Raw genomic sequence first — 21,490 nt, 5'->3', positions numbered from 1 at the left:
TGTAGATTCATTGCATTTAAGCACTGTATCTAGGAGTAGATATTGCCACCAGGAACATGACAGAGCCACTGTAAAACTGAGTGAGCATCTCTGGGGGTTTTTTTGTAATTATAATAGCAAGCAAAAAAAAGTTCATAGGCATGTCAGGAAATGAACGGGCATTTTTTTTGGTTTTGGGCATGTCTTCTGGTATAGGAGAACATTATTATCTCTAAGAACCTTGCACTGCTATCAGTAGCTTGCTGTGAGACTCCTTGGTTTCATATTCAGCAGTATGTTTATTAGCTTTCTCTAAAGAAATGTTTCACCCCTTCAAGTTTATAGACTTTTCTTTTTCCTTCCCCCCCCCCCCTTTCTTTTTCTGGTAGCATTTGTTCACTTGATATAGTTCTAATTGTATGTCTGTGTATAGAATAATGTAATAGCAAGCTGTGTTCATGTTTCTGAAAGCATGTCACCTTTCTATAGCTGTATTGCAGCTATATTAGTGTAATAAAAGTATTAACTCTCTCTGTAATGCTTACCTCTCTAATACAGTGTGTTAGTGACTATATATCTGCTAGAACCCCTAACAGTGAAGAGGGAAAAGATTGTCCAACTTCTTAATATTTGTTGATGCTTTTTATTTCACTAATTTCTGAAGTCTGCTTTATGAGTATTAGTCTAAATTCAGTTTAATATGGTAATATATTTTTGCTTTTGAAGGTGTCATGTTCTCTTGGATTAGGCCTGAGATGAAAGCCTCTCTTAGCTAAGTCCATTCAGATGTAGATTTTATGACTAAACATATCAGCAAGTTTCATATGTTTTATTTCAGTTATACACTTTCTGTGTAATACTTTATCAATTTGTGAAATCTATTCTATGTCTTTCAAGTTATTTTTAAAATATAAATATAAATATGAAGTGAAGTGATTTGAAAGTCATCCATCAGGGAGGAAACCATAGACCAGATGCTCTCTAGATTCATTTGTCTATACAAAGGACTTCTTTCAGTTGTATACATGTAGCCCCATGGTGCCGTATCAGATGCCTTAGTATATTCCATCTGACTTCCACTTAGGAGGGTCATGGTCATCTAATTCACAAATGGGCAACTATAGGTGCTTCAATTACAAACTGGGTCTCTTCCTAGATGACAAAAGAGCATTTTACTGCTTAATGAGATAAGGGATTGTAAACAGCACTGTGTTTAGTGGAGGTAGCTCTTCTAAAGTTATATCTGGGAGCTGCTGTTCAGATGAGGCAGCCTCCAGTATAGTGGAGTAGGTACTAAAACTTTACAGGCATAGTTACAAGAGTCATTGGAGAGGGAAAGTGCATAACACTAAGCGATTTAAGAATAAGATGGGTTATAAAAGCTGTATAAGAACTCTCCAGTGACATTAGCAGGATAGATCCTGATGGCTTGCCTCAGAAAAGCATTGACAGCAGACTGACTAAGTGGTGGAAGACAAAGACTCCTAACATTTGATTTCCATATGAAGAGATGAAACCTTTGCTCATCTATGGCTTTGCAGATATTTGTATCAATGCTGTCTGTTTTCAGTGCTGTAAATATTTGTGGCTTACTATCACTTGTCTTACTATCACTTGATTTTAGTATGCAGGCATGAAATCAAAGCATACTTTACACAAGGTAGTAGAGTATTTCCTTCTACCTTCCAGCTTCTTCCTGTTGAGACGGGTGGTTTTGTTCACAGGATAGGAGCCATCTCTCCTGCTTCAGAGGGTTTTAGCTGACCCAGAATACAACTGTCAGGTTGTCATAGCCAGTCTTGTCTGCTCTCTGGTTCTGTGTTTTAACAACATGTAACACAATAGTACAAGTACAGTTAACTGTAAAATTAACCACCTGCCAGAAACTTGGTAGATTAGATTTAACATAGGTGTGATTTCTCTCTCCTATAATTGTTTTTCTTGGGAAGTCTGTGACTTTGCTTGAAAACATAGATTTTGCCTTCTGAGCCAGGAAGAAATATTTGATATATTAATCAGAAAACAGAGGCAGAGACAAGATTCTGTGGAACTTCCTTGACATTATTATTCAGCTATTCTTGCCTCAGCAATGTGTGCCTTTGTCACCAGCAAGGCAAACTTTTATGATCTGTTTTCTTTGGTATTTCTATGGCCTCGGATGAGAATCCTTGAGGCAGAGCTCTGAATCTTTGGGTACTATAGAGAGCAACATTAAAGTTAAGGCATCTTGCAGGTCCCCAACTTCTGTATAACACTTGTATTCAAAAATCAGTGAAAAACTTTTTTTTTTTGCCCTAGATGAGACATAATTATTCATGCAGCACATGGATTGAACTCTGAATTCTTTGCCTGTCAGTGAACTTGTACTTTAAACATACAGAGGAAGGAAATTATATTTGTGAACAATAGGAGAAGGAAATAGTACTTTCTGTTTTATATAAGTTTGTTGGGTTTTTCTTCTAATCTAATCACAATACACAACATAAATACATATTCTGAACTAGCAGGTGCTCTCTTCAGTAATCACCATTTGGGGACCTTGACTTTAGTGTGTGATCCTGTTTGTGATATACAAATCTTGCCAGCTGCAACCATGAAACTCAGATGGCTGTGGCTAGCAGAGATCTCAAGAGACTTCTTAGTCATATTCCGACTCTTAGCCATCGTATCTCTGATGTTTTAACTGCTGTTAAACATTTAATGGAGGAATTCAACAGCATTTTCAGGTAGCTTGATATTGTTTTGGCCATCCCTAGTGTCAGAGAGCTTTCTGTGTACTCAGCCTGAATCTTCTTCATGCCTTCCCTCCAACTGCCACAGGAAAATAAAAATGGTCATTTCATTTTTCCAGTCTTATGTTTTGGTAGACTCTTTACTGTTTTCTCTTAGCATTCCTTTTTCTGGACTAGTCAATCCACCTAAGCTAGTGTTCACTGTTCTTTATATTTTAGAAGTGCCTGATCTGTTTATATTTTAGAAGTGCCTGATCTGTTCTGGTTGCTCTCTCTAAACTATTGTCTGATTGTGATTGCTTTGTTAGTCTCTGTGTTTAAGGAATTTTCAGCCTTTGAAAGGCATAGAAGAAATTTGACTACATGTGATTTCTAGATGACTGAGCAAGAAGAGAATAGTCCATAGATCTGTAATACTCACATATCTGCATATGGTTTTGCAACACTAGAATTCTATTTCTGGGAAATACTGATGCTGGAGAAAACTGCCCCCAAATGTTAAGGCATGTTTTCTTTCTTTTAAATAAGTTTTTTTCTTTTTTCTCCCCAGGTGGCAGCTGCTGGCGGGCATCTGAAATTTACAGTATCTTATGACTTCACAAAGAAAGAAGAGACAGTTCAATTGATGGTTCAATCTGACGTCATCATAGAGGTAAAGTGATTGTATTTTCAACTACCAAAAAGATAAAAAATTGCCTATGTCTTTAGATGTTCAGCATGAAGCCTGGTGTTTGAGGACACAAAACAGCAGGGTACACTTACTTTCAGTTAGTTTATAGTATCAGAAAATGGATACACTTCAGAGAACTGAAACCTTCAGTACTCCAAGGAGCCTCTGGGAATATTGTGGTAGCTTACAAAACTATATTCTTCTTGTGTATCAGGAGGAATAAAGAAATAAGATAATTGGTTATTTGAGGTAAGGCTTTCACATTCATTCAGCAGACTTGTTCTTGTGCAGCTAAGATTGTAAGAATTTGCTTTTGCCTATGCAAAGCCATGACACTAGGTTCTGGCTGAAAAACTTTCTTTTGCACTTTCAACTTTATCAGGCAAGCCCATTTCAGTGGTATGAAAGGTGAATGTTATTCCTGATATTTATTATTCTTGTAAAATATATTATTCAATAAATCCTGTACCCCAACTGGCTACAGATGGAGATTTTTTTTCCTGACTTTTGTTTTCATATTTAAATGTCTCTCATGTCTGTATGTAGGGACATGGCTTGAGAATCAGCACTCCAAAAGGGGGCATTCACCTGCAGCCTTCTGAAGAGCACACTGAAAAAATTGTGCTGAAGCCAGAATCTTTCTCTGTGTATGGCACTGATGTTCCAGTCAGCAGGAGGGAGTTCATGACTCTACTTGCAAACGTAAAGAGGATCCTCATAAGAGCCACATACAGCAATGGGATGAATGCCATCTACAGGTGAATGTGGAAAACATGTCCGTTTGCTACATACAGGCAGCTTCCCGATTTCTCTCCTCATAGAGCTAAGTTGATGTAATTTTAAACACGCTAATTTATTATCATGAAATACTCAGTATTCGTTTACATTTTCAAACATTTGTTATTATTTTTTAAAATCTTGGATAGGCAGGAGGAGAAGAGGCAACAGAAAGAAACATCCTTGTAAGGAAATGAAATCACATGGATTATTAAGGCATTAATGACAGTTCTATAAACAAGTTTATCTTGTGAATACTGTAATTCCCATATATATGGTAAATCATGGAGTACAGTTGATATGTTGAAGTAAGGGATGATATATTGCTTACGTAGAAGTTTCCCCAGTTAATGAGCATACATTAACATTGGATCATTAACAGAATAATACATTAACAGAATAATATTAACAGAATAATATCCTAAGTCTCTAAGCTTAGGAATGGTGGCTTGAGGGGAGTTTTCTATATTTTTAATCAGCTCCACACACAGAACTGACTAATCTCAAAGTTCCTCTGATTTATGTCAGGTTGCTGCCTGAAATGCCTAAACCCACTGATTTCATGTGAACTCTCGTTAGTCTTTTGACAAAATGAAAGTTGTGTTATATAAGATGACAGAGTGGTTCTGTCGTAGTGGCGGCAGAATGGTTGAACCCGTAAAGCTCATCTTGCATTTAAGAATTTCCAAAGTGTATAAACAAATATTCCAGGTGGGCTAGAAGACAGTCTCTCCCCTGGTACTGTATGATTGCACTCAATCTATACATTAATAGTTAGGTATCATAAATAATATCTTTTAAATATGTGATGGAATTGGTAGCATAGTAGTTTTCTACTCACAAGGCATAAAATCTGAAATGCTGTTTAACCTATACATCTCTTAATACAGTAGCATAAGCCATTTAGAATGGAGGGAGCTGATAACACGTTAACAATTATTTGCCTAGAACATATGTACAGTTTTTGCTGCTGTAAAATTGCTTAAACAATCCAACCATCATTTGAATACTTAGGTAACTAAAATGTATCCTAGATTGAAAGGCAGGTTGTGTCAACAGCATGCAGTTTTCTGATTGAGCTTTAGCAGTGTATATTTTATCTGTGCTAAAGAAGTCACGTTTCTTCAACCCCTTTCTCTTTCAGCTATTAATTGATATGTATTACCTCTCTGTAAAACATATTACCTCTCTGTAAATAAGTTTGTGAATCATAACTAGCTTGAGTGTGAGCTAAGCAGTTTCCTAATTTGCTCATTTGGTGATCAGTCTTTCATCTCCTTGCATTCAGTTTGAAAACCTTTCATGGCCATTCCCTTCCCACCCTGATGTTAGACGAGAGTCAAACCACCAGGCCAGAGCTAATCTCTTATGCATTACAAGCAGCCTGTGAGAAACTTAATCCACAGCTTTCAGCTGAGAAAGGTGGGAGGTCAATGAGTGCAGTTCCTCCATTTCATTTTCATTCAAATAAATATAAAAAAACCCACCCAAACAACCAAACAAAGAAACCAACAAAGAAACATTAGCCAGAATTTTCCGAGGATTACAGGAGCAATTTTGAGGTGAGCCATAAGAGCTTTTATGCAGTGCTCTTTTACAGGAGATATGTGTGATTGACATTCTTTGGGCCAAAGGCCTCACTAAGTATTATGAGACATGCAGACTTCAGTTATCAGTGGTTTACATATGTTTGTGTACTGACATTTGCACTAGAATGAGAAGGGGAGCTTTCCTACAAAACCCACTTTGACTAGGCAGTTAATATCTGTGAAGGGAAGTATGTTGCTGGACATGTACCAGCTACAGCTTGCCTCTACTGTGGAACTGCAGGGGTAGGACAGAACACATCCTCTTGGGGCAGCAGCACAGAGCTCAGGTCAGCACACGCATGTAGAACTGGCACAGTATTTATAGCTTGTGCCTTGTACGAAGGGGCAGACCTGTCAGTGATGTGTTTGGAAGACTGTTCACTACTGCCTACATCCCAGATTACGGCTTTGGCCATTTGGCCATGCATGGTGCCTTGCTGTTTTAGAGAGTTGTTCATGTTCAGCCTTTGAAACATTTTACTGGTGTGTTATAGATCACCTTCCAAAAATAAGTTTTTGGAAATATTCTTCAAGAAAAGCTCTGAAATGAACATATAATTTATGCTTTGCAGGTTATTATCCACCATCTTCTAGATGTAGTGACATTACAGTTATGAAGGTTGGTCCCTTAAAGGCACTGATTTTAAAAGGGATGAGCAGAAGGGACTGAAGAAATTTTGAAGAATGCCTTTTTTTGCTAGAAATAGTTTTATGTTACTGGTACATCTCTAACTGTCCTATGATGCCTTTTACCAGAGAGGAATGCAACAGTTAGTGTGTTACTGTGATTATCATCAGCATGTCCAGAAGTCTCTGAAAATAGTTTGCTATAAAGTACATACATTTTATTGAGTGCTTTCAGGGTACTCATTGCAGTGTAGTGTAACAGAAGAGAGGATGTGAAATTCCAATCACAATTAAATGAGTTGGATTTTTCATGTTTGATTTGATTGGAGGAATTGTAGTTTCACCCATCAGTGTGGGATTTACTGGGTGGAGCTGTCCTCTCAGAACAGTGCATGATCCCAATCACATCATGTAGCAACAATAGTATCTACTGACATCAGCCCAGTTTATGATCTGTTGTTGTAGGCCTTTTGGTGATTTTCAGCGTATAGCTCAACACTGACTTTTAAATATTTTCTTTGACTTTCATTCATGCTAAAACACACTAGGTGCAGAGCTGTACTCATAACTCTAAGATCGTGCAAAACAACTCTTTTCTCTGTATTCTGCCCCTTTAGTACTGCAGGGAAAGTGTTCAGACCCAATGAAGAAGATACTCTTTGTGACATCTTGGGCTGATTAAGGACTACGGTTGATAGGCTCCAAAAGAAGATATTTTTGCCAAACAAATAGTATAGACCTAAGCTTTAATAAATAAGTAGATATGAACTAAAAGGTTTTCATTGTCTTTTAAACAGGTATGTGTGGTGATCAGCTGAATATTCCTCTGAGAGAGTAAGGAGGTCTCTCTGGCAGAGAGACAGAAATTTTACAGGGTTATTAGATCCTCCTTGAATGACAATTTCTGCCTCAAAGCATAAGCAGAATTATGCAATGTACTAATTAGAGATCGCTATATTAAGCAACCTGTTCATTTAAATACTGAAAGTTTTCAAAATGGATAATAAGACCACATATGTAGGGATTTCCAAGGGTGCTATTATAATCTGTGCTTGAGAAGAGGCCAGAATGGAGGCACTGTAAGATTAAGCAACTTTTCTGCGGTTATGTAGAAAGAGAAAATTTCAATGGATTTGTCTCCAGTTAGCAAGAGCTTTAAACTAAAGATTGTATTTTTCACACTTGTTTAGTTTAACCTACTAGAAACATTACTTAATCAGTAGCACTTTCAAGTAGTTACTAAACAATATTAATGTAGGTATGGTGAGTTTTACTTGAGCATATTTTTTAGTACATTTTTAGGGTCATTTTAAGCTTATAATGTTGTTATTGCTCTATGGCGTAATTAGGAAGCTTCCTTGAATGAATGAGCTTTCATTTAGGTGATCAAGTAGGATAAAAAATGAGAACACGGAAATGCAATCAGTTTAAAAGTGAATGCAGCTTCTGGGTTTAAATCTAGATCCTACTCTAACTTGACAGATCTTCCAAACTGTTGCAGTCAAGTCCAGCTGTAGTAAAAGCAGCAGGACAAGAAAAGACAGCTCTCTTACTATTCTGTTTAATCTAATATTGTTAGTTTGTGCTTCAAAGAAAGTTTAGTAGCACTGTTTCTTCAGTTTAATATTCAGAGTGTCCACTGTTGGTAAATGTGATAGGCACTCACATGGGCATCGGAAATTGTGGTGCTAAAGATAATTGATTGCTTACAACCACATATAGAATCAGTGCTAGATACAAGAAGAAAGAGGGGAGAAAAGGCCAAGGGTTTTCTTCCATATGCAGAATTGGCTTTAAGACAAATGAGCAATGTCAGTACTTCATGTGCCTTATGTAGCTGATGTGATTCAGATGCCTGGCATAGCAGACAGTAAACTATGCTGATGCTGCCTGAAACATCCCCTTCCCTTTTAATCTTGTTTGTTTTAAGAAGTCAGCAGTTGCTTGCTGACAGTAACAGTCATCTTAAATATTTGGTCTCAGTGTCGAATCTCAAATTGTTCATGCATACCCAGGATCCTGTGCCCCATTACTGCCAGCATTATGTATTTTAGGGAATCCAGAATGGCATCGAGGAATCAAAATTGCAACACCAAAATGGGAGAAAAAAAATCACTGCAGCTTTCATCACTGAGTAACTGTTAATGCTAAAAACTGTTAAACACATTAAAATCCCATTTAGCAAATAGCAGAACGTAATGAAAATTGGAACAATTCAGCATACAAATGTGGGATAATACTGAGAGGATTGTTTCTGTGTGTTAGTGCTTCTCTTTGTTCCAAGATCTGTGCTGAGAGGGAACTAGCTGTAGTTCAAAGGATAAATAAATCTTGAACTTTTACTAGTAATTTGTTTCTTAATTTACAGATTTTTCTCCTTAAATTGTTAGATTTTTTTTTTTTATGGTTAAAGTCATCACCATTTGATATTTAATATCCTAGAGATTGGTTATCTTATTGTAAGGAAAACTCAAAAATATGATTGCAAAATAAGCTTACAGCAATGAAGCAAAGGGAAAATAATGAAAAGTGAGATCTTATTAAAGATCTGGATAGAAACATGTATCCTTCTTTTGAAATAGTTTGAAGAACCTTTTACAGACGTCCTTCTATCACCAAATTCGATTCCTTTTTCTAACTGCATAATCTGCAATGGTGGTTCCTCCAAAGTCCAGTCATATCCCCAATGATGGTAAAAATTCTATTATTCTGAAGCTTCCATCCTAATTTCAGAAATCTTTTTTTTCCCCCCCTTACCTTTCATGTCTATCTTATTGAGAGTAGTCATAAAATTGAGTGGGAAAATATCCTGTCTTAACCTTTCCTACAGCTGCTGCAGTAACAACAAAATATTTTTCTTGGACATTTTCTTATCCAAGGTCATCCAAATAATTTTCAGGATTTTTTGGCAGCTGAAAGATAAATGACTTGGAGGAAAAAGTTTGGTTTACATTTTCCAAATAAAATTATTTTTTAACAAAATATGTGTCATGGTAGAAAGGTATTTTCTGCTAAAAAAGACTTCAAAAAGAAGCTTTTTAGGTATCTCTAGTAATCAAACACTCTATTGAGATTGGTGAGTGAAAATAGAAGTCGTTGAGACTCTGTCATGCCTTACTGTGCTTTCTGAGCTCTTATGAGAATTAAATCCTCAAATCCCAATTTATTTCCCCAAATGGAAACTGTCGAGGTAAACTACATCTGTTTCACATATTAGCCATAAGATTATCGAAGGACTTTTGTTGTCTTTCTCCTCGTACTTGTATTTTTTCAAAATAAAAATCATGTTCATTATTTGGCTAAACAGGATCTGTTTAGCCAGTGTCTAGCATTTACTTTTTAAGGGCAATTGTGCATGGAACAGAAAATTCTTCAACTCTGTCTTCTCTGTCACTGGGAAAACCAGGGTATGTGGTAGAGAATCTCTTTTTTGTTTATCATACGTACATTTTTCTTTCATACACAAAATACTTTGGTCCTTCTGGACAGACCTGAAATCTTTTTCTGAGATCAGAGCTCCAGAAAAAAATATCCTATAACAAAAACCTTGTAATGTAATATTTTTGAAAGCTCAAGTAATGGTTTATAAATTTTGAAGACACTGCTTAGTGTCAAATTTGCTACATCTATGGCGGCAATGCAAGTTGGCTCATGTGGCTTGCAGGCCAGGAATAGCCTTCCATCTACTGGTACAGTGATGTGAGACTTTTAAAATCTATTTTTATCAATATGTTTCTGACCACAGTCTCCCTCACATGATTGACAAAAATAGTAACAAGCCTACAGATGTGTAGTTTAGGAAGAAATAGATGAATATTAAGATCTTATTTTTGAAATAGGAAAACAGAAACAAGCCACTAAATGTCACAGTAAATATTCTGTTTGGTACATCTAGCAGCACAGTTACTTCCACCTGATTTTCTGTTTTAACTGTTCCATTTTTGTTACATCCAGGCTAAGAAGTGTTAGCATTGAAGCTGCTGATCACACTTCAGCTGGGACAAAGGTGGCATCTGCAGTGGAGTTATGTGACTGTCCCCCAGGGTATGATGGTACCTCATGTGAGGTGAGTATCACGATGTAGTCTAGATCAATTGTGCTGGCATTGTGATAGTTGTAAGGAACCGGTGGCCCCATGCTGGTAGAAAATAGTAAAAGAGCTGTCCGTTCCTGTTAGGAATTTGATATGGGTTGTTTAGTTACCTTTATTTCTAGGTGGTGGTTCACTATACTCAATAATATTTGAAATCTGAAGTGATTTTTTCCTCTGGTGATTTCTAAGTTATGAAAAGACATTTCTCATAATAACTGGAAAATGAACTCATTTGTACTCTTCAGCTGATTGATATTACATATGCATGAAACTATCACAATTAGAAGGAAAAGGACAGTTATTTGACCTGTGCACAATAAAGCCAGATCAAACCGTCTGAGTTAATGTGGTTGGGTTTCATCTTTTGTTTTCTTAGGGCTTTGCCATTTGCCTTGGAGTCTTTGAGGGCTCTGTGTGCGTTCTTGTGAGGATCGTTTCACTTCGTATCTGTTACAGATAATAACATACATACATGCTCAGGAAATACCCACTTTCATAACAAATTCATTAGTTCACACAGAATGTGTTCATACAAGTGTACATATGATTAACTAGCTCACATGGGCACAGCTTGAGGTAAATAGAAGCCAACAAAAAAAATTTCAAAAGCTTTGCCTTTAAGGAAATAGTTTCAAACACCAAGATGCTCTGCTTCACAAAACTACAAACAGTATGCCATTTACACAGGCACTCTAGGCATTTGCTTGTCAACTCTCTTTTTCTTTAATTTTTTCCATGCTTGTACGTGATATTTAGGGCTTTAGAGTTTACTTTCATGCCAAATGTGGTTTCTTGTTACTGGAGCTAGATAAACTAATGTAGAAAGAAGGCCTGAAGGAATTAATGGATATTCCTATCACTTCCAAAATAGTACAGACAGAAAAGGAACTGGAGAAAAACACTGCCTACCTTCACTGAGAAAAAATGTTGAAGTCTGACCATTGTCTGTGTGTTCAATGATCTGAATTAAAAAGCTTGATGAAGTGATTGTGCTTCACACTTTATTTTACTTGTCCATTTTTTCTCTCAATTCACATTTATGTGTGATATCCTAGACAGCAGTTGGAAAGGCCCTAATAGCAGATGTTTCAGTATCTATTTTTGTTGTAAAAGCTGAAGGACTTGGGTAGAATTTCTGTCTTGGTGTTGCCAAAATTCTCAGTCCAACACTGTGTCCTTCAAGGCTAAACCTTTTTCCAATTCAAAATAGTCCCTGAAATTTGATATATACTTAAGATCATATTCCACAATAGAAAGTACATCTATAGATAGGTGCAAATTTGAAGTCTCTATGCACATTAGTGGTCACAGACATTCTTTGATTCCTGCTGCGGCTAAGTGCTAACTGCAGACACCATATTGTAGTCCCTACCTGTATGTTGGTTTTGCTCCCAAGACTGAAGGCAAAGAAAATGTGATAGACTTCTTCATGAACACACTTTTCCTGCTTCCCCTCACTGAATTTTGAAGCATTTTGAACAGCTATGTATGAGCCATTTGACAAAGTTGGCCTATCTTACAATAACAATTATAGAATTAAAAGTTTTAGTTTCCATGTCTTTATTCACTAAATTAGTTTCTCAGGAGTGTTGTATCATGATATGCATTGAACAGTTACAGTTGATAGAAAAAAATAGGGAAATATTTTGGTGTTCTGAGTAACAAGGACAAGAAAAAAAACAAAAACCAACAACCCAAAAAACCCCTCACCAAACAGTGAAGCTTTAGATTTCCAGACAAACTAGCAGTTGAGAAAGTATAGAAAAATAAATTGAAAATGTGGATTTCTTTAGAATACTATATTGTTATATTTGTGTTTTCTGAATACTTTTGGCCTTGTCCAACACTTTGCTTCTTCTGGATTCAACCTAGCAGAGTTTCATTTTTATTGATTTTGTGGAGGTTTTCAGTTTCTTTTTCTCTTCTTCATTTAAGTTAATGTATGTGTGTGTTTCCAGCCTAATGATGTTGTGGTACCTAGCACACATGCTGCAGCACTAAAAGAAGGCATTATTTACTTATTTTCCTGCTATGAATGTTTTGGCACAATCAATCTTCAGAAGACAACCAACCCCATTTAAAATATACTGTATCTTGTGAGATTGTTCCATTACACAAATTTGGACTTCATTTTCTACAAGATTCTAGTCAAATCAAATTATTACTGTTTTGTTAGTATATCTGAGAAATGAGCACAGAATTTCATGAGCATAGGTAAAGCAGATCAAGTTTTATATTTCAAATACCAGTTGGACAAATTTGTGATAGTTTGATTGTTCTACTCATGTGAATCTTCTGGCCTTTATTTGCCAACATCCTCATATTTGATTACTCTTCCCCACCAGATTTGTTCCCTTTATATCCATGCTTTTATTTCCTCTGTGGAGGAAGTTGCGTTTGACTAACATCACTATGATGGTCAAGAACTTTCCCAACTCTGAATGTTACATCATTTCTTTTGTTAATATCCCAATCTATAATCTTTTATTTTAGTTTTGTTCTAAGCCTTGCAGTTGATAGTCTATGACTAAACCCTTAGAATTAGAATCACAGAATCATAGAATAGTTAGGGTTGGAAAGGACCTTAAGATCATCAAGTTCCAACCCCCCTGCCATGGGCAGGGACACCTCACTCTAAATTAGTGACTTTCGGAGCCTTGATTTGTACAGGATCATGTGCATGAGATCATTCTTTTCATAGTCACCAAAAGAGGGAAAACATTTATAGATTTATACAGAAAAAAAGCTTAGGCAATTGTATCTCATGTTACAAGGAGGAGAGGGAAAGGCGATTTCTTTTACCTCTTTTTTTTTTATTTTATAACTCTGAATTTTAATTTTTAGTATTTACAGGGTTTGTTAGGACTGTCTAACCAAGAATTAAAAAAAGGAAAAAATAAGGCTATTGTTTCAGGTTTTGGAATGTTTTTTTTTAAAGAAACATTTAAATTTATCTTCAAATTACTTTCACATTTTGCAGGAGTAAGACAAAAAGAGACATTGTCTTCCTTTTTATAAAGGAAAATCGCCTTGATATCTTTTTTGAAAGTGTATGTGAAGGGGTTTTCTTTATTAAACGATACGTTTAGTATTCTATCACTTCAAAACTTTCTTTTTGTATTAGCCAGGTGCTTTTGAAGGTCAACACTCAAATGAAGCTTTTATATTATGCAAAATCCTTGGATCACATGAGCATTCTCATTGAAGAAAGATGATTTGCAAAAACTATAAAGCCATTTGTGAGATATATAGTAAGAAAGTCTGCTGCTTGACAACTTATTATGAAGAAATGGAATAGATGAATTTTCGCTGATGAATCACAGTTGTACGATGTCACCTTTCCTAAGAAAAAACTGTCCATGCATTTAATATTGATCTGAATCTAACATTGAAAAAAATTAAAAATCACAGCAATTTCTTAAAGGGAAATGACTATACTTTATATTTAAGAAGCACAATTTGTAAATAAAAGGATGGCTTTGGTTTTAGCCTGTGCTTTAATTCAGAGTAGTCTTTCATTAGGCTCAAAACAAGAAAGACTAAATGGTATTTTAATTGCTCTTTGCAGCTGAACTTCTGAGAAGTTTTTTGTTGTTTTGGGGTTTTCTTCCCTCTTTCTCTCTCCTTCAGCATTTTGCCTTGTGGCTATTTTTCAATCTGTAGCTCTTGCTTTGATGCTGTAATATTTCAGTTCTTCATTTCTCTGCTTTATTTTACCATTTCAGAAAAATGTTCAAGTTAAGGATTAATCTAATCTCACACCTGCCAATAATGCTAAGGTCAGTGAAAAGCCATAGCACCAGGAAGAACAACTTTCTAGAGAAATTATGGTATTTATTAATTTGACAAGTATATTTTTGTTCATGCAAGTATCAAACTAAAAAAAAAATATTTTTTAAATCCCATTCATTTTTTGTTCAATTGAAAATTTAATTTTTTCTCTAATTTATCTTGCAGTCTTGCTGGCCTCAACACAGGCGTGTGAATGGCACAATTTTTGGTGGAGTCTGTGAGCCATGTACATGCTTTGGTCATGCAGAATCGTGTGATGATATCACAGGAGAGTGCCTGGTAAGTGTCACTACAGGAAACTGAATGAACATGGCCAATATCAATTCAGTACATCTATGCAATTGAATTAAGGACCTCTGAGACATGAAATATTCAAGAAGAAAGCAAGCCAGCTATTAACAGACAAGATCATTATGTTGAACTGTTGCTGAAGTTAAGGATCCCCTCATACCAAGACATGGTAGCTTCTACAGTTAAACAAAAAGAATTTTTTATTCGCATAGGATTTATGTTTTGAAATAGGATCAATAAGGTGTGGCATGCAGAAAGTAGCAAATATTTCAATATTCTTCCATGCAAGATTTATCTCCCCTTCCCGTATGTCTCCTGCAGCATATTCAATTTATAGCATGTAGCAGGTAACTGTAAATTGTGTTCTAGTATGACAAGAAGATACTGTTAATGGCTTCCTTCACCTAAATTACTACTAAATCTTGAAGAAACAATAAACTGTACTTTAAAAAATAATAAAAGCATATGATTTGGGTTTGGTGGGTTTTTTGTTTTGGGGTTTTGTTTTGTTTAGTTTTGTTTGTTGGGTTTTTTGGTTTTGTTTTTTTTTTTTGGTAAGCTATGGATATTTTATGTAGTTACCTACTAATTCAGCAATTAAATCTGTGATTATCTATAGCAGGCCTACCAGCACACCACTATTTCCAGCCTATTCAGTAGCCTTTTGGAATGGGTAAATTATGCTAAGTAGACTTCTCTGATTAACTGAAGGGCATTTTTAGTTTTATATTGTCTGACATGGCATGAAGCTTGTAACAACATGTCTCGTTTCATTAGTCTTGCAGAAATAGAATTTAAGCCAGTGCCAATTTAGTGGGATATCATTCTCTCATTTCCCTGCAGATTTTCAAGTAGACTCTGTATTGTGCATGTTTCTAAATGTTTCCTCTTGTTTCCTTAAGAAAAAGCTGCTAGGAAAAATCCAAAATTAAAACACAGGCTTTTTTCAATATAATTTGGCACTTAGAATTATCACTCTTCTTCCTGTTTTGCCCATAGAAAATGTTTAATTGCAATGCAGTGCAAAACAAGATATCCTTAATGTGTGGATCAGTGATTTTTTTCAAATTGTTTTTTCATGAATAGAAGCTTAAAATGATTCTAAATTTAATTATACTGTAAGGCTTAAAGAACTGCCTAGGATGAAAATATGTTTGACATGGCAGTCATGTTTTGAATCTTTCCATTATATGCAGTGAAAATGTTTATCACTAGGGTAATATGGATTTGTGTTTCTCAACAAAGATAAAATTTATTTCATTAACGACCATAGCCTCTAACTATGATGTCTATAACATCAGGGTGGGATAAAATCAATTACAGAAAATAAAGGGAAGGGAGAACCCTGTTTAAGGTATATCAGAACAATTGACTGTTTTGCTTAGGGGTGCATGGCCAGACATGAGGTCTGCAGTTACTTGGTTCTTTGTCTTGCAGTTTTAGCTTAAGTTTCCCTTCATTTTTGTCTGTAGCACCAGCCTGGATATGGGAGAAGGCCAGGTAGTTGCATATTGTAGCGTTTTTGCACTTTAGCTGATGTGAACTATTGACCGAGGCAGTAGAGCTCCCCCTTCTGTTGCTTCAAGGCTGCTGGTGTAAAGGTGACAGCGCTGACAAGGAAGTGGAAAATAACCAGTTGAAAATGTACTTGAATCTATATGCACTATCAAGCACTCTGTATTTTATGAGCTCTGTCTGAGCTTCTACTAGAGCATGCTATAAAGAAGAGGTTCAGGGAGCTTAAAATCAGTTCTGGATTTTCTTGCAGCTTGCTTTGAAAACACTGTAAGTGAAGTTAGATCAGTTAGTATCTATGCAGGCTATTAAATGCTGCTATTCACTTTGGATCATAAGTCTTTTGAAGTAAAAGAGAGAGAGAAGTCTGAATGCTGAAAAAGAGAAATGTTTCACATCAAAGGCAGTCTTTCTATTGAGGTTTACACAGCCTTTTGGCCTCCTTATTATTATTCATGGTGTTTTTTCAGTAATACAACAGACAATTTAGGCACCTAATTTACTGATATGATACTTCTTTTTGCTCTTCCTTAGCTTTGAAATGTATTTGAAAAGCAGCTGAAATATGTTTTTGACTCATGATAAAAGCTCAAATCATCTGCTGTGACATAAGCCTCTATAAAAAGCTCATTTTACTGCATATCTTGCACTAACCTGCAAGGCCTTTGATCCCCACAGCAACCATATAGAGAGCTGCATGATACATCATTCTCATTACCATTGTGATATACATAACTGCTTTGGTACATAGGGCAGGCTCTAACATTCAGAAATACTCTTTTGTGTGTTACACACAAGTTTTTAGAGTAGCTTTAGGAGGCTGGGGAAATCTAAACCTTGTAAGAAGATGTTTATCACAGAAGCGACAAAATGTCTCCACCCCTCGTCAGATACAGAGTACAGAGATACACAGTACAGAGATACACAATAAAAAAAATGATACTAAGTTGAATGCAGTATAGGTTATACCACAGGTAAAAAAACATGTGAAGCCTCTGCAACATCTTCATTGCATTTGTAACACCAGAAAAGGGAATTGTTCATGTAATCTTGACATTATGGTAGTTTGAAAATGCCAGAAGAACATATTCATGCTTCCAAAGTTGTAAAACCAATGTCTGGCCTAGATGGCTGGGGAATGTACTAAAATAGGCATCTAGGCTTATCCTTTGCCTTCTTTAGTTGGATTAAATGAGTAGCTTCCCTGCTTCTCTCTGTGACAGATACCCTGAGAAAGGGCAGCAATGTGCTAAAGTCAATATTCTGGACTCATACGCAGTCATACTCCCTGATTAGTTTTATTTTAATCACTAGTCTTCTATTCATACTGTTCCTTTACATATTCATATTCACTCAATTGCATATACAGCTAAGCAGGAGTTGTTTTCAGTGTGGATTTAGGTTTCCTTGATACGGGGTATAAAGATGCTAATTTGGTTTCTTCCCGGGGGGGGGTAGAGCTGACTCAGTAGAAAATTGTGGAAAACTCACTCTGGGGCATCAGCAGTAAAGTCTTTGGGCAATAAGGTTAGAGTTGTACACAAAATTCTGGTCAAAAATAAATTTCATGTTTTTACTTCCTCAGAGGTTGTCTAAGTGAAGTTTTATGGTGTTTGGAAATAAAAGAGGTCCAGAAAATTGGTGAATTCAAGATAGTTTGAGATCCAGTATCTGGAACTTGAAAGCATATTGTTCGTGGCCAGAAAGCGTAAGGATCTGTGGAACAGGGCATTGATTTTACCAAAACCATTCTATCACTGTGTTGGAACAAAATATATTTTGAAGGAAGTAAAAAGAAAGCCTGTATAATGTACTGAGCATATTAGGGACAGATGATTGTGATCATCTTTATACCCAGATTTATGACACAAAAAATAATTGATTCTACAAACATGAAATTAAAACTTCATAGGCTTAAGCATGTTTTTAGGAAACAATCATAGTATAATTAGGCATTGCGCAAACTAGATAATGCTCAAAACATTGCTGTATATTTGGCAATTTTAAGCATTAGATTCAACCAATTGATATAAAGAAAATTTTTTCATGAGTACTGATAATGTCTTTATAAAGGCAAATAACTCATCTACTTCAGTAATTACAGTGATCTGTAAATTTGGTAAATTAGTACAAAGTTTAATGCACCACTGAACAGCACAAGCAAATTATGTCACATGTACGTACTACATAATCCTTGTTCTTTGTCCTGCAAAATCCAGCCTGGCTCAGGGAGAACAGTATAGGACCATACAAGATCATAATTTCTCAGCTAAAGTCTAACATATACACAGTGCAACGCGTGCTCAGATTTTGATACATTTGGGGTTCTTTTTTGTTTTTAAATTTATCGATTCATGGTGAGTAAACTGATACAGAGATCTGGATTGAGGAGAATTAGACACAGTACATGGAAATGACTGATGTTAAGAGTTTCAGAAAATAATTCATCAAAGAGAAGGTCAGCTCTTTGTAACATGAATTATTTTTCTACAAAATTGAAGGTTTTGGGGTTTTTACTTTAAAAAAAGCAGAAGTTGCAAATACCACTCTGTAAGAGATGCATGGTTTTAAAATAGTGTGTTAGCTCCTCTCACTTTAATAACATCCTTGATATATAAGCTGTTCATATTCTTCAGAAACATTAAGGTATGTGTGTAGTTATTTAAAGCTAAATTTCACACAGAAGGAGAATCCATTATTTTTCAGAAAAAGTACAAATAATTTGACATGATGCCTTAAAAAATATTGCATTGCAAATGATCGTTCTTTTGAAACACTTAAATTATTTTTGTTACATCTTTCCAAAGCTTATCTTTGTGTTCCCAGCTACTTTTTCAGTATGACCGGTAGATGCTTGTTGACTGACAGCACTTGAAGTAACAACCAAACGAACTTAAGTGACCTAATTAAGTAGAATTAAACCAGCTGATGGTTCTAAAGCCATAATTTTATTTGACTTAGTCCCAATAGTTGGTATTAGCTCACAATCTACCTAACAGGTGAAAATATTATATTGTGACTAATGCTTTCATTTCAAAGGTATGTCGATTGTATACAAAAGCAATAGGAATGCACCCTTTGAAACAGCAAATGGCATTTCTGGAGACATGGGCTGTTTGACTGAGAAGGATATTCATAGAAAGATAGAATAGTTAGGTTTGGAAAGGCCCTTAAGGTCATCTAGTTCCAACCCCCCTGCCATGGACAGGGACCCCACACACTGGACCATGTTCAGGTGCTTCTTCAGCTGCCCAAATGTATGGTACTGGATATGCAAAGCACAAGGCAAAAAAATGTTACACAAATCATTGCAGTCCTGGAAAGTCATGAGGAAGAAATCAGTGTTCCTTAGAATAGTGCATTTTTCTTTTATCCTTGGTAAGGATACATTATGTCTCTCAGTCTGTAAGTCTGTTAAACATTAATCAGTACCATATGCATGACTTATTAAAATGGGAAAACAATTTTTAAGTGTTCTTAAAATATTTAAAGTTAAAATACAAGTTTGGAAATACCTACACCTTAAAAAAAACCAAACCAAAATAAAACAAAAATCCACAGAACCCTCCAGAAATCTTACGCAGCAGCTTGGGTGAGACAGATTCTAGATTTGATCTGGCCCATTGTCTAAATCAGGTCAGAACACACCCCACTAAATAAAATCTCCCTCCTGGCTTGCACTGTGGCCTTTTCAAGTTGCCATATGTGTTTTCAATATATACCCAAACACATCAAGTTGGCATTTAAGAGCCAAAATAATTTCTCCTGCTTTTTTCTGGTTTTACACTTTAAAAGAGCTACACTTGGGTATCTTGTGGCAAATAACAGTGAAAAGAATAGTGTGGTGTGCCAAAATGTGGTAAAAATAAGGAAAGAGTTTAAGCTAGAAAATTAATTTGCTGAGCCCATCATAGAACCTGCCAAATTAGTTAGACTTTCTAGATCTTATATAGTGAGGGGAAAAGAAGAGTAGAAGGGGTAATTAGTCTTTAAAGCCTGGTTCTTACATGTTACCATGAGAAAACTATTCTCAGAGGACCGATTTCCATTCTTCCAAAAGATCATTGAATCTGAGATTAGCCAAAGGTTATATACAAATATGCAGATCTAGTGCTGCCGGTTTTATGTTTGATATTTGATATGCTAAGATAAACTGTCTCTCATATTATGAAAGCTGGAGGAACACAAATTACTGGATAGGGCCCTATATACAGTATACTTGTTTCTACTCGTAACATAGAGCATGGATGCTATTCTAGAAACATGCATTAAGTAATTCAGGCTTTGCTATGTTCACAAACATATTTAGTATACTTCTAGCCATATACTTTGTAAAATGAGTGAAGCACTTAGATGTGAAAGGTAATAATATATTTTCTATAAATTACATACTCTGGGCTATATTTCTGGGAGAAACATCTGAAAACTGTCACAAAATATGGCCTCTTGTAAGACTGCAATACTAAACCTGGTTTATGCTGCTCTGAAGGCTGGTTTACTTTAAGCTAACTAAAGCAATAGTGCAGCTGTTGTATTGTGGAAAGATAAAGGTCTGCAGTTAAGTATTCTTTGTGTTTTACGTAAGGAGCAATTATCCAAAAACCCACAAAATACCTGATGCAGATGAAATATTCTTTGTGGAAGCTAACCTCTAAAACTTTCTCAAACAGCAGCAGAAGGTTAGAATATATGTTGCAGACCTCTTACAATCCTCTTGAGAGGATGGATAGGTGAATGACCTTTAAGGATTTTTCCATATGTAAGTTCTCTAATCATGAATTTGTGCTTTTCCTTTTCTGCTTAGGACTGCAAACACAACACAGGTGGTTCATATTGTGATAGATGTCTTCCTGGCTTCTATGGTGATCCTACTAAAGGGACAGCTGAAGATTGTCTGTTGTGTGCTTGCCCCCTAAATATACCTTCCAACAAGTAAGATGCATATTTATTGTCTATTACACTTTTTTACTTATTAAGTTGCATACCTTTTTAATTTATATTTCTGCATGTGCACTTAAGATTATTTTTTTCTGTTTTATTCAATAATACGCCCTGCAATATAAACTTCTGGGTTTCTATATAATCACAAAGAACACTTAGCTTCCCAGAGAGGCAAAGGTCAAGAAAAAAGACTGGGTGAGACTAGGCTAGAAAGAACAACACAGATTTTGGATGACTGCTCTTTGAATCAAAAACTAGTGTTTGTTTTTCTGTTCCTCTTGAAAGTCTTCTAGTTTTAAAACTAAGTTTATAAATTTGACATGTCAGATTTTTTTAATAATTGAATTTAAAATCAGTTCATGTTGATCAAATAAAATAGTGATTTCTTCTGCTTTAATTTTCCTTTTCTTCTGGTCAACATTCATTTGATTTATTTGGAGTCTGAATTCAGCCTTAGATCTTGCAAGTGTACATATTTTGTCAG

The 21,490-nt window shown here is 35.7% G+C and overlaps 1 protein-coding gene across 7 annotated transcripts in view; it reads left to right on the top strand.

Annotated features, from left to right (window-relative positions):
• The window catches only part of LAMA2 (laminin subunit alpha 2), a 361,801-nt gene that overhangs the window by 197,097 nt on the left and 143,214 nt on the right, over positions 1-21,490 (top strand). For all 7 annotated transcript variants that reach the window (XM_061378283.1, XM_061378279.1, XM_061378277.1 and 4 more), the window contains exons 13-17: positions 3,262-3,363; positions 3,928-4,139; positions 10,329-10,440; positions 14,425-14,538; positions 20,870-20,997. In XM_061378283.1, the coding sequence (XP_061234267.1) occupies positions 3,262-3,363; positions 3,928-4,139; positions 10,329-10,440; positions 14,425-14,538; positions 20,870-20,997 (668 nt within the window). The remainder of the gene's footprint in view (positions 1-3,261; positions 3,364-3,927; positions 4,140-10,328; positions 10,441-14,424; positions 14,539-20,869; positions 20,998-21,490) is intronic.

The sequence above is a fragment of the Neopsephotus bourkii genome, unplaced genomic scaffold, assembly GCF_033783945.1.
Source record: "Neopsephotus bourkii isolate Nb327-2 ecotype Australia unplaced genomic scaffold, CSIRO-AGI_Nbou_v1 NB_1765, whole genome shotgun sequence".
Classification (NCBI taxonomy): Eukaryota; Metazoa; Chordata; class Aves; order Psittaciformes; family Psittacidae; genus Neopsephotus; species Neopsephotus bourkii.
Note: the sequence above shows the minus strand (reverse complement) of the source record. Positions and strands in the feature narration are given on the sequence as shown.